Source organism: Tenrec ecaudatus, chromosome 2 (genome assembly GCF_050624435.1).
Source record: "Tenrec ecaudatus isolate mTenEca1 chromosome 2, mTenEca1.hap1, whole genome shotgun sequence".
NCBI lineage: Eukaryota > Metazoa > Chordata > Mammalia > Afrosoricida > Tenrecidae > Tenrec > Tenrec ecaudatus.
In genome coordinates, this window is record NC_134531.1 from 297857179 (window position 1) to 297871090 (window position 13912).

The 13912-nt window shown below is 38.1% G+C and overlaps 1 protein-coding gene across 3 annotated transcripts in view; it reads right to left on the minus strand.

Annotated features, from left to right (window-relative positions):
• The window catches only part of ALCAM (activated leukocyte cell adhesion molecule), a 218001-nt gene that overhangs the window by 42090 nt on the left and 161999 nt on the right, over positions 1-13912 (minus strand). For all 3 annotated transcript variants that reach the window (XM_075542590.1, XM_075542589.1, XM_075542588.1), the window contains exons 2-4: positions 13278-13378; positions 9623-9842; positions 2411-2475 (exon numbers count right to left, since the gene is read on the minus strand). In XM_075542590.1, the coding sequence (XP_075398705.1) occupies positions 2411-2475; positions 9623-9842; positions 13278-13378 (386 nt within the window). The remainder of the gene's footprint in view (positions 1-2410; positions 2476-9622; positions 9843-13277; positions 13379-13912) is intronic.

A 13912-nucleotide genomic window follows, 5' to 3' on the forward strand; every position in this document is an offset into this window, starting at 1 on the left:
TTGTATTAAGCACACTTGGACATAGGTTGCCATCATCATTTCCAAAACATTTTTTTTCTACTTGAGCCCTTGGTACCAGCTCATCTTTATTCCCATCCCTCATCTACCCTCTCACTCTTGTGATTCCTTGATTAATTATATATTATTATTGTTATTTCATATCTTACACTATCTGTTGTCTCCCTTCACCCACAATTCTGCTATTTATCCCCCTGCATGGTGGCATATATCTAATCTTTTATTCAGTTCCCCCTCTTCCCCCTGTCCCCTCCCCCCCACTCACACACACTCTCCCCCTATGCTCATGGTATTGCTACTCCCACTACTCTTCCCAAAGGGTTCATCTGTCCTGGATTTCATGTGTCCAGAGTTCTTATCTGTGCCAATGTATGCACTCTCGTCTAGCCAGCTTTGTAGGTAGAACAGGGTCATGATAGTGGGGTAGAAGTATACAGGGACTATGTACTACATGTGTTTTGTTGGTGCTATACTGCACCCTGGCTGACTGGCCCCTTCCTGTGACCCTTCTATGAGGAGTGTCCAATTAGCTACAGATGGGATTCGGGTTTCCATTCTGAACCACCTCGTTTGCATCGATATATTTGTTTGTTTGGGATCTTTTGATACCTGATCCTGTTGATACCTCATGAAAACACAGGCTGATGTGCTTCTTCCATGTGGCCTTTGTTGTTTCCTTGCTAGATGGCCGCTTGTTTAACTTCAAACCTTTAAGACCCAGATGCTATATATGTTAATAGCTGGGCACCATCAGCTTTCTTCACCACATTTACTTATGCACCAATTTTGTCTTCGGTGATTGTGTGGGGAAGGTGAGTATCAAAGAGTTCCGGGTTATTAGAACAAAGTTTCTTGTGTTGAGGGAGGCTTTGCGTAGAGGCCCAAAGTCCATCTGCTATCTTAATATTTAACATATAAACATATGTACATTGGCCTCATGCCAAAGCTATACCTTTATAAATAGTTTTTGCCTCTTAGTTCTTTCCTCTATTTCCTTTCACCTTTCTGCTGTCCCACTATCATGCTCACTCTCCATTCAGTTCTCAGTAATTCCTATCAGCTACATTGCATTTGATCAAACCCCACCAGGCATTCTACGCCCTCCTTGACATCAGTTTTAGATCTCTTGTTGTTCCCTAGTCCCTGAGTTGGTCATTAATTGACATTTCACCTTTTTTGAAACAGAAAACCACTCATACACTTGCATTTTTCCCAAAGTGCTGCCTTTGTAAGCTGTGTTCAACTTCACAACAGTTTCTGTAGCATTTTTCTGGAGCAGGAAACAAAATTTCACCACTGTGCGCTGTTCCCTTATGAGTGAAACTGCTTTTATGAAAAAATTCACTGTGACCAGAGAGTACTTTCCCAGGTGATGCCAATGGCCACTGGGTGCACTAACTCAGAGTGAGTTTCTGGATGCTTGCCTAGTGGGAAAAATGTGTACTAAGAAAACTTCACTCAGCAGAGCTTTTGTTCCTTTTTGGTCCCGGGGGGGAGTGGTGAGTGGGAATGGGGGTGGGGTTGTGTACCCCCTTTATACACACACACATTATGGTATATATAGAAAATACATCATGATATATATATATAGATATCATGATGTATAATACCTACCAGTTTTCTTTAAAAGTGTTCTATTATTGTTTAGTATTTATCAAGTAATTCAATGTTGTGAAATGTAATATTATCCAATGACTTTTTTCAACCACAAAAGAAAATTTAGGTATTTAAATAAGTGAAAAGGAAGTTATCAGTTAATTAACATGCTCACATGAATAATTTCAGCCCCATCCACCATCACTAAACCTCTCTTAATCCCTTCACTAATATGACCTTTGAAATATGGTCTCTTTACCCTTTTCCTCAATCTTTCAACTGTTTAATTTGCCCATAGAGTAAAATCCCAGCTCTCTACACAACATCTGAACCATCATGATCTGGTCCCTTTATATTTGCCTACATGGAATTCCTACTAGATTCTCTTATCCCTGCCCACTGTGTTATCACCTAAAGCGTGTCAACAATTCAAATGAAGATGCTTTCTAAACTTGTTATGCTTTTTCCATGTTATTGGGAATATATTCTCATGTTGTTGGCAATCCCTTGTCTACCTTTAGCATGGAGAAAATCTATGCATTTTTCACTACTCCATTAAGCATCTAGTTCATTTAAACATGAAAGACTTATTTTTCTTGACCCACATCTCTTTTTGCAAACCTTACTGTTTTTCACATTCCACCATCTGCATATTTTCTGTTCATAAGGACAGCACTGTCAGTTTCTTAAGACTAGAAGCTATCTCATCTGTGCTGACATCCTCGGCCAAAGGTGGGCCCTGAACACCAACCAGACTTAGGAAATGAAGCTCATGAAAAAGAAGAGAAGCTCTTACCTGTTTCAGCTGTTCTGTTTCCAGAAACGGTGCTTTGCTTACAATTTCAGGTTTAGAAGGCTGTTCTAAAGTTAAGTAGGAGCAAAAAGGGGGGTGGGGGAGAGATGACATCTGTGATTTGATTTATAGCAAAATAGTACATTTACTTAAAGCAGAAAAACAGGCAACACATTAATGCCTAGCTTTCCCATATACTCTAAGAATCTGTTTACTCCACCCCTTCTTTTCTTTATTTCAAATATTATTTGAATACTCAGAATTCCTCTGGATAACACATGTGATACCTCTAGGTGCTTTAAAGTAGCTAATTCAAATTTGATATCGAAGCAGAAGTCAATGTATTAAAAAAAGATATTGTTTTCCCCAAATTGACTATCATGCGCTCTTTCTACTTAACAGTGACTTCCAACTCCTCAGTTGAAGGCCTTAACCCGCCTGAATCAGAATCGCTGGAAAATTTGCTTGCAGTATAGCTCTGGGCTACTACATCAGAATATGACAGTTCCATAAATCTATCATCTATCTATCTAATGAATCTTCAAGGGGATTCTTGAACTCAATGAAGTTTAAGAATCATTGCTACACAAAATATTGAAAATAGAAACAGAGTAAGAAAATCAAATCATATTAGGAAGCTATAAATGTAAAGATATTATTGAAATTTGGAATCTGATGTAGAACTGAGATATGTATTTTATTTGTACAAATACTTCTACAGAGTTATCCTCTGTAGCACATACTTCTGTGGGGAGGTGTCTGTTTGGCTCTGATTTATAATTTATCAAGGGGTCATGGGTGGGAGGGGAGAGGGAAAAAAGAGGAGCTCATACCAATGGCTCACATAGCAAGTAAATGTTCAGAAAATGATGAGGACAACATATGTACAACTATGCTTGATACGATTGTTGTATTTAATGCCATAAAATCTGCAAGAGCCCCTGGTAAAATGATTTAAAAGAAACAGGAAAAAGCAAAACATTCTATAGACCTGAATTTAAATAAAATCTCCAGAAATGATTAAAAATTGTAGCAACATCTAATTTAAACTAATTTTAATTTAACTTGATCTTAGTTTCTAGTTGCCCATCATTCATAGATTTTTAATTAGCTCCAACAATTAATGTTCAGAAAATGTATGCTGTCTCATTGCCATCCATTTTTATGTGCCTCGTGCAGCAGCATTATTCTCTCTTCAGAGAAACAAATAAAAACAACCCAAATGGTCTATCTCTCAGGTATCATTGCTTACTAATTGCTTTTAATTGCTTTCAGGTCCCATTGATTTTAATTTTTCTTAGCCAATGAAAACAAATAGGCCTTTGTTTAGTTATTTGAAGTTTAGCTATCGAATTTGTTACCTACTCAGACAATTATGGAAAACTAGAAAGAAGACTGAAATGTCTTTGGAGAAACAAAACAGACAGCATCAAGACTGGAGTCAAACATGTAACTTTCTTTAGCTTCATTTCTAGAATTAATTTTTACTTGAAAATTAAAGTTCATATTAAAAATTACAACTATGAGCCTAGCTCATATTTTAATGACCAGATAACTTCTTTATTGTCTGTTGTAGAAATATGAAATATTAATACACTTTTCACAAGATGGTCTAGTTTCTAAACACACAGTTTATAAACAAAATGTAAAGAGAATAAATTCATAAGACATAGTAACATTGAAAAAGCATCAAGAACAACAGAAAATTACCTAACCACACTAGAATGTAACACCTAACCACAAAGTGAAAGACATTTTATTAAAGCTGACGGAAAATAGTCAAAAAAAATCAAAACTGAAGAAGATAGGTACAGTTTCTGAGAGACATGTTGTAGGAGTTGTTGCACATATTCATATTAATAAGCTTTGATGTCATCACTATCCTAATATAAAGCAAATGTTCAAAATAACTGAGCTACTGATAAATCACCGATTTCTATTTCGAATTCATGCTTAAAGACACATATGTCTCAAATATACTTAAGAATGAACTACATCCAATATAGTTAAATACAATGAAGATTCTTGGGGCTTAAGTAAGAAAGCTAATGGTCCCCAGGAGCAGAAATCAGTGGTTTGGTGGCCTCTGACAGCCCAAGAAAGCTACGATAAGATATTAAACTAATTTAGGTAGACCTTCAAAAGTCCAAATTAAGAAAAAGGCAGAAATATTTTTTAGCTTCTTCTTCAGAGTAACTATGTATGGCTTATCTAGAGAGATCGAAAAAATCCCCCAAGAAAAAGATTAGGTTCTAAATGTAAATCGTTGGTAGGCAGTCTTGCCAAGTTTGCACCAATCTCTAGTCCACTAAATTCAACACAGACATTCAAATGCTTGTGGAAAAATTACACTATTTCAATCCTACTTTTTCAAATATTTTGAAGCATCTGCTTATACATTTAAACAACTGGGCTCATATTTACCTCCTTTTACAGAGTCTGTATCCTACCACTTTTTGTGATAATTTATCAATGTGCCCATAATGATTAACAGTGTTACAATCACGATTCCTTCAATCTAACCAATCTTTAGATGTTCTAGTGTTGTTATGGTTACACATTGGGATGTGATCCACATGGTCACCAGTTCAAAACCAGCAGCATCTATGTGGGAGAAAGACTGAGCTTTCTACTCCTGTAAACCGCTACAGTCTTGGAAACCCACAGAGGGTAACTCTGAGTCAGCATTGACTGAATGGCAATGAGTTTTTTATACAATCTTTGATCCATACATGTTTTCAAAAAATTATTTTTATCTGCATAAATTAATGGAGCTGCAGCAATGCTAGGTAAACCTACTTTTAGGCTGACTTGAGTCCTTTGTGACACTGTTATTTAAAAATCATTTTATTGGCATATGATTCAGATGTCATGCAATTTAATAGTTCAGTCATATTAGAAGAGTTGTGCAGTCATCACCGCAATCAATTTCAGAACATTTTTTTCTTTCACATAATCATTGTTGTTGGCTCCCCATTTCCCACCACCTCCCCTACCAAGCCTGTTAGGAATTATAAACTTGGTTTCTCTACATATAGATTTACTAGGTTGTTATTCCTAAGTTATTGGCAAACGGCACCCTGCTAAGATGTCACCTGATCTTTAGTCTGAATTGACTCCATGCAGTGAGTTTGTTTACTTGCTTATTTTTTGTTTTTGTTTTGAGATTCTTCTTATAGCCAGGTGAAGATGTGGGGATGAAAGAAAATTCATTTTGTCTCACCCACAATGGACTAACGTTGCTATAAGCACATACACAGCGGGCAAGCCCCATTTGATACGGGAGAAGAGCAAGGAAAGGCGGATGCACTGGCCCCGCGTGACTTTGTGATCAATCACCCTCAGAGGTGACAAGGCCCTGTAAGTAAGCCATTGTGATGATGGCATCACTCTAGGATGCAGGAAAGGGCACCTAAATCTTTACAGGATGCAAATGGAGTACATACCATAGGTGTCATTTGTAAAACAGGTCATTCTTTGCTCCCCTGCCCCATACCCCGCTTCCATAAGTCCATAACATCTACGTCTAGTTCAGTAGCTTTGGGAACAAGCTACTCAATTTGGGTAAAACATCGAGCAAACTATCCAAGCAAAAGCCTTTTAAATAGAATCTTTGAAATAAAAGTGTGTGAAGTCAACAAACCCTGTCCATCACCATGAGAAGAACTAGTCCATGTGAACCTGACGAATAACTTGTCTACCTGAACCTGACGAAGAACTAGTCCACCTAAACCTGAAAAAGAGCTAGTCCACTGGACCCTGACAAAGAACTAGTCCACTTGACCCTGATGAAGAATTAGTCCACCTGACCCTGACGAAAAACTAGTCCACCGGAACCTGACGAAGAACTAGTCCACCTAAACCTGATAAAGAGCTAGTCCACCTGACCCTGACAAAGAACTAGTCCACCGGACCCTGACAAAGAACTAGTCCACTTGACCCTGATGAAGAACTAGTCCACCCGACCCTGACGAAAAACTAGTCCACCAGAACCTGACGAAGAACTAGTCCACCTGAACCTGACGAGAACTAGTCCACCTGACCCTGACATTTCCCGACAGCGGCACAGTTGTTCTTGTCATACCATAGACAACAAGGCAAGATGAGCATTTGTGATTGTCAAATGCTTCCTTAGAACCGTGGCCCTCCCATCTTTTCCACGATGAACAAGTGAGCACAGTGAGCTTTTCCATAGTACGCGGAGGGCTACAAGTCTAGCAGCTCTGGTAGCTGTAGCTCTTCATTAGGACCTCAAGGAGCCTAGGGATTCTGGGAACATGCCTTCATCTACTCCAAAGCACTCAGCGAACCCATGAAGCAACGTTAGCCCCATACTAGGGATGGGACTCACTTACGGTTAGAAAACAGCCGAAAATCCTAAAGCACTAGACCTCCTGATGACAGGTCAGCGACTTTTCCATTACTCCACAGATCGCCATTGGGTTCTCTGGGGCACCCATTTGACCTCTCGGCCTTTTACACAATCACGGGAAGACATCTTGGGAAACCTCTAAAAGTTCATTCTCACTTATGAATGTTAAACATGAAACATGCACTAAATGCAACCACGGTTTGATTGGGAAGCCAGTCAATTAGTAGAAGAAGAAGAAGAAGAAGAAGAAGAAGAAGAAGAAGAAGAAGAAGAAGAAGAAGAAGAAGAAGAAGAAGAAGAAGAAGAAGAAGAAGAAGAAGAAGAAGAAGAAGAAGAAGAAGAAGAAGAAGAAGAACTAAGTTTAATTAGCACGTCAAAGCATGTGACTTATTTGGATTTGCAGTGGTTTATTTGCTAAACAAGCAAAAGGATGTCACAGGTAACCCAGTCATGAGTTAAGCCTCTACTTTGCATGAAAACTGGTTGACTTTGCTTGTGAGGATGACAATGTGCAGCAGGTTGCTCTGTGATTGGCTCACGCTGAGTATCCCCAGTGCTGCAGTCCACAGTGCGTGTTGCTAGGTGACTCACCAGAGAGAAACAGAGGACTGATTGATGAGCCCAGTAACTCTTAAGTGACTGCAATATATACATGCTGAGAATAAAGCCTCCTGTCACAGCTGCAGTTTGCTTTACCAAATGTGACCTAAAGTAAATTCAGTATTTTCATAAAAGCCAAGACCTATATGCGCTGGCAAACACTGTCTCCGTCATGACTATGCTGCTCATTTTATTAGACTTCAAGGGTCTTACAATTACTAGTCTAAAACATTATTTTCCAAAGTGTGTAACTTGTCTATTTAAATTCTCCCTGGCCAAGAGCCTGGAATGCAAATTCTGTTTCTGAGAATCATTTGTTTGCCACATTCAAAAGCGAATGGGCAGGGGGTGTGGGTGGTGTGTGGGGTGTGAGTTTGCTTTCGCCCTCATAGAAATCCTCTGTACTCCCAAACAGCTCCAAATTGTATTGAATGAGACCAACTGAAATTTTCTTCAGCAGATTTCTGCATAGAAACCTTCATGAGAGATACTTCTAAATGGAAGAACTGGAATTTGCTCAACACTCAAGTACGCTATCTTGATGCGTGATAATTTTGCTGGGAAGAATGAAACCTGTCAATGTCGATGTATACACATAACCACTGGCGTGCTGGATATTGTGGCTTATCATTTTAAAAATGCTATGTTATATATAATATATATGTTGTTTCCATTCAGAAGGATCCTCCTACACAATGCATCATTGTTCTTCCTATAGGCATCAAAGTGAAGGAAAAGAAAAGATAGAAAAAATGCCTAGGCCATTGGTAACTTCACGCTGTAAGTTTTAGGGGGATGTTGAATGAAGGAGGTGTGACTGGCAGACACTTGGTTTGAATCATTCAATGATTGAGAGGAGCATGTGGTTTCTGGAGAGGGTCTTCCAATTCAAAGGTAATCAGCTGACATATATAACATGCTTTCACGGCATGCATGTAAAAATAAAAGGATTCCTTTGACAGTGCAAGCATTCTTGGACTCTGTCATTCACCCATCAAGGGTTTGCAGCCTATATTAATACTTAGGCAAATCCGTAACAGTTGTATAGGCTCTTAGCTGCCCTTTGGTTTCTGCCCTCTATTTATTTCAATAACTTCAAGTTGCTACCAAGTTACCAGGAGGCTGAGGGAAACTGTTGAATGGAAGGCCTTCTTTGCCTGATTAAAAAAGACACATTCAGAAACTTTTGAGATCTGTTTTTTCCTCCTGTAATTTCTAAAACGTTCTGATGTAACTGAGGTGGGACTTTTTATGTGCATTTTAAAAGATAAAATGCTTTAATTAGAACTTCTCAAGTCATTCATTTGCATAGTTATTTGCACAGTAACATCAACTATATATTATCATTAGGCAAAGTAACTTTGCCATAATGACTACGGTAATTATTCCAAATTTCTTCTGTAACTTTGTATTTTTTTCTGCCTTAGGGCATCCACACATGAACTTCTTTACGTTAGGACACTTTTCTAGACATAATACTTTAAGGAACTAAATTACCAAGCATTCAAGGTACAACCTTAAAAACCCAACCCAAATCTACTACCAAATCAATTCCAACTCATACGGATCCAGTATCTGGTTTCTGAAAGTTACATCTCCTATAAGTCATTACAGGACAGACAGCCTCATTTTCTTCCTCTAGCCATAAGTGGGTTTGAAGCACCACTGATCATGTAATTATTAGTCCAGTGCCTGATCCGCAGTGCCACTATGGCTCCTTATAAAAGGTCAAAAGCTATCTATGCATTTATTTATCACATTAAAAGCTTAGCTATATAGAGCATAGAGTCTGAATTTGCCTAAAATATTTCCAAAGTTGAAAGCATCACATTGCTATATATTCATTTTAATATATAATGCCTGCATGATTATGTATCTCTATATAAATATAAATTCTCTCTGTAAGCATATATCCCAGAACATGTATGTATGCTATTTATTTGTAGAAGTCAGTGAAACATAAGGATAGTGTGCCAGTTACCATTCAGGAGCACTCTGTTAACATAGGACATGGTACTAAAAAAAAAAGAAAAAAGAGTGTTTATTTAGTTGCTTGATGCAAATCTCCTATTTAAATGCCAGGTTTTCTGTTTTGTTGGCTGACAGCAGCCACGAGTTGACTATAGATCTCTAAAAATCCTCTCATATAGATAGCCACTGCAGAGTTCGGTTCTTATTTCTAAAGAGAATTTTCTAGTGTCCGCCATCAATCCCACTTAGCAGTTATCCTGCAGACTACTTACTGAAGACCTTGACTACTGTCGGTGCCTCAAACACGTTGTCCTCAGTTACTAGCATGCACACGAATCTCTTTTCGTCGCCGATCCCCGCATTGCTGATAGACAAAGTGTAGTTTTCTGAGAGGCTCAGTCTGTCTTTGTATTCTGGAACATCATCGTACTGCACGCTCTTCTTGGTAGAGGACCTGAAGGCAATAAACACGGGGGAGCCATCGGGCTTCTCCTAAAAAGGAAAACGAATAGACATTTTTAAAGCAAGCATACGCAGATGTTTCAGGATGACACTCAGAATAATAAGCTTTCCTGGGCCATTGTCTCCCACTAATATCTGTACTTTTTGGTCCAGCACAGATACTTTTGGATATGAACCTCACATAACATGTTGGCTACAGGAAATTACTCCTTTACAAAGGAGAATCTATACGTTCTTTTATAGGTCTCACTGTAAATGTGTGAAAATGAATGGACAGACCCTGGGAAGCTGTACTTTTCTTGCACCTGGAAGACAAAATTAATGACTTTTCTTTGAAGTGAGAAAGGGTTTTAAGGAAAGATAAAATGAGAGTACAAATGCACAGTATTAGATGCAGCATCCATCACAGAAAATGAACTACTTGGGCTACGGATACCCAATTCTTTTGGACAATTAGCATGGGCATGTTTTTTTCCCTTACTCTTGGAACATGCTTTAAAGGCTCTTACCTTTCCGTCAAAAGGGACGGAAGTTAGCTTTACACAGAACATTGCTTATTGGTGAATTTTTATGGAGGGGCAGTATACGTGCCTGTACAACGATTGTCCATGAAACCAGCAGGACGTTCAAGTGCATTGTGCACAACCATGGCTTTGTCATCTCATGCATATAACTGAACTCAATATGATTATACATAAAAACTCATTATCAAAATACAATTTGCATATACAATTCTGCCAAGAACAGTAACAAATTCATTTCTTATGTTCCCATAAACATCATCTTAGCTAATAATCTAAGATAAAGCCCATTTCCTCTTCCACTTACCTCATAGGCCTTTCAGAAAATAGGATCTGATCAATCACATTAAAGTGTGTGACACATTTGAAGATGTTTGAAACTTTAAGAATTAATGATATGGATTCACAAGTTAATCTTGAAAAGACCAAAAATCTTCATTGAATGCAAAGCTAAATATGCAAACTGTGTTCTCATAATTTCTTTTAATTTTATAACAGGTTTAAAAAAATTTTTTGGATTCAATCATATTACTCCTTCCTTAAGAGTAATATGTTACCTGACGTGTAAGTATTCATTTATTTCAGAAATGAATAATAGTTATTGTTTTTGCTTTGGGATTTCCATGTGTTAACTGATTTAATTTTTTAAAAACGTTTTATTAGGGGCTCATATAACTCATCACAATCCATACATATATAAACATCAATTGTATAAAGCACATCTGTACATTCTTTGCCCTAATCATTTTCTTTTTACATTTTGTTAGGGGCTCATACAACTCTTATTACAATCCATACAACTGATTTAATTTGTATAACCAACCTAGTAAATGAAAGTTGTGATATTAGGTCCATTTACAGATTAAGCAACGGAGGCAGCGTTTGGATCAATAACGTCCCAAGTCACAGCTAACCTATCGAAGCAAAGCTGAGACTTGAACTCATCAACCTGGCTCCATCTACCAATCTGGAACGCTGGTAGCTCTTCTGTCTCAGGTTCTATGGCAGATGATGGTGGAAAGAAGCCAGCAGTGAGGGCGGGAGGGTTACACAGGGAAACTTCCATCTTCCCTCCCAAGGCAGAAGCGAGCCCACTTTCTTTCACTTTTTCTTTATTCACTTTCTTTCACTTTTCCCTGATCTTCCACCTGTCCTTCAGGAGGTCGCATTGAGTAGAAGGCGTGCCTTAACAATATCTGCAAGGCAAGACTGCTTTGAGAGCACACACCCTTTCACATGTACTGCTCATCATTTTATTGCGGAAGCTTTTGCCTGACAATTTGAAAATTGCATTACTGTTTGTTTCCCACGTCTCTTCGTATCATTTCAGGTAAGAATTACTCCCTTGGTTCTGGTTGGAATTTTCTAAGATTGCGGAAGTGTTTCATCACCTGCATTCAATTTATTGTGGCAGTAAGTTTGATCCAAAAGATGAAATATGTGACAGTTACTCGGTACCTTAGAATTTTGGGGGTGCTAATACACAAGTCTTATATCAAACTTCTGCCTTCTCAGGAAAAGAGAAATAGTTGAAATTCACCCAGCAGGAATTGGATAACAGGAGGAGAGGGCAAAGGAAGACTATTTGGGGACCTTTCCCTTTCTATGCATTGGATTCGACTGATCAGCCCCACAGTCAGAACAAGGAACATTTCTCAAGCCGATTACTAAGCACCCGGTAAGCATTTTCATAGGAATACCTCCATGTAAACCTCTAACGACACTGTGAGAAAGATTCTATGATCGTTCACGTTTTATAGATGAGAAAATGGGGATGAATTCACTTGCCCAGAATCACAGTGAACACACGGTAAAAGCTCTTGGTCAGACTTCAGACTCACATTTTAAAAGTTTGTTAGACACCTCACCCCCTAAGTGTAACCTGAAGCACATTTCCCGAAACCTGTTCTTCAGAATACTGACGTCTTGGAGAGTTTGGAGGAGAAAAGAAAAACTATGGTTAGTCAGAAAAAATAATAAAACAAACAAAAAAACCCCCAAGCTTCATAAGTTGAAATATGTCCCCCATGCAGTTCATAATGTCCTCAAACATTTGAAGGACCCTTAGGGATTTTGTAATAAGGAAAGGTCTCGAAATTGAGGACCATCCAATTCTGTCCCTGTGCAAATACCTGTCAACATCTCAAGGAGCTAAAGAAAGTTTGTTCTGCTCCACATGAGATTAGTAAAAGCAATTGTGTTCAAGGGCACATAGTTAAGCTTGCAAAATACCACGAGTCTCAGTGGTCAGGCATGGGGACATTGTGCCACAGAAGTATCTTTCGGTGGTTTTAGGAATTGAATTGAGACATTTTATCCAACCTAGTTACCCAGCACCACCAAACCCAGCTCCCTGGGTCACTACCCTCCATTTGCACACCTATTTATATTTCCATAACTAAAAAATAAAGTACAGGTTTACTATCTATAAGAAAAAGATAGAATCAACAATGTTCATGGACCAAAAGACCAACAACATCTGGGCTAAGGCAAAATCCTAGAAAAGAGGTTATAAAGCTAATCAGCAACTACTTCCCTATGAGTATGTGAGTGCTCTAGCTATGGATGTCTGGATTGTCAATAGCCACCTCGTGCTCAAACCAGTATGTGGAGACAGGCAGTTCTCTTTCTCATCCTCTGGTCTATAGCTTTTAGTGTAGGATGCTGCATATGTCTCTGCTTTTAATGTTTAAGGTTATATCTTTCAAATGAGTATGATCTAAGAATTACGTGTTTATTGGCTTTATTTAAAAATAGCATTTGTTATGTAAGACTCAGAAATGATTTTTTTGGCATATTCAACAAATTAATTCCACCTTCCCACATTTGTACCCACAGTCAAATTTTGCCATTATGCTAATTTGAAACTCAATTTAACTCATATGAAAACGTTTCGTTCAAACACTGGGAGTAATTCACTAAGTTCAAGGTCAGTTTAACTTACATATTTCCACTTGCCAAACATGAGATTCTGAGGTACATCGAGGCGACAAGGCAGGTTAATGGTCTCTCCATAAACTGAACTTACAGCGTACCATCCAAGGCCTTTAGAAGGAAAAAGAAAAGAGAAGGGGGAACATTTTATGTGTTTTCTTCTTATAAAAAACCAGCAAATATAGCTTTAGGATCTTTCCAAACATTATTAAAATCTGAGAATACACTAAAAGCACAACTGAAGTGTGCTCATAAAGGACAAAGGGAGTACAACAAGTGTCTTGTAGTAATAGAGTATCAAACAGCAGCATAAAAATGTTTGCACTTCTAATATATAGATTCTTCACAAAGCATCGTTTATGAAGTTCCTCTCCTTTGGTTAACAGTAAACTAACCTAAACCACACATTGCTACCATGATACAGAATTGTTTTTACCTTATTTCATTTTTGATATAAAAAGTTAATACGTAAATAAACAGTTATACTGTAGGGGAGGAAATCCCAGCTTAAATATGTAGCATAGCATTAACATCCGCATACATTCAGGATACTTAACCAATTGAGACCCTCAGCTTGGTGCTAGTCCTTTAAAACATCTCCAGAAGTTTATATTTCATTTTGCTTAAAATCCCCTGTATCATGTA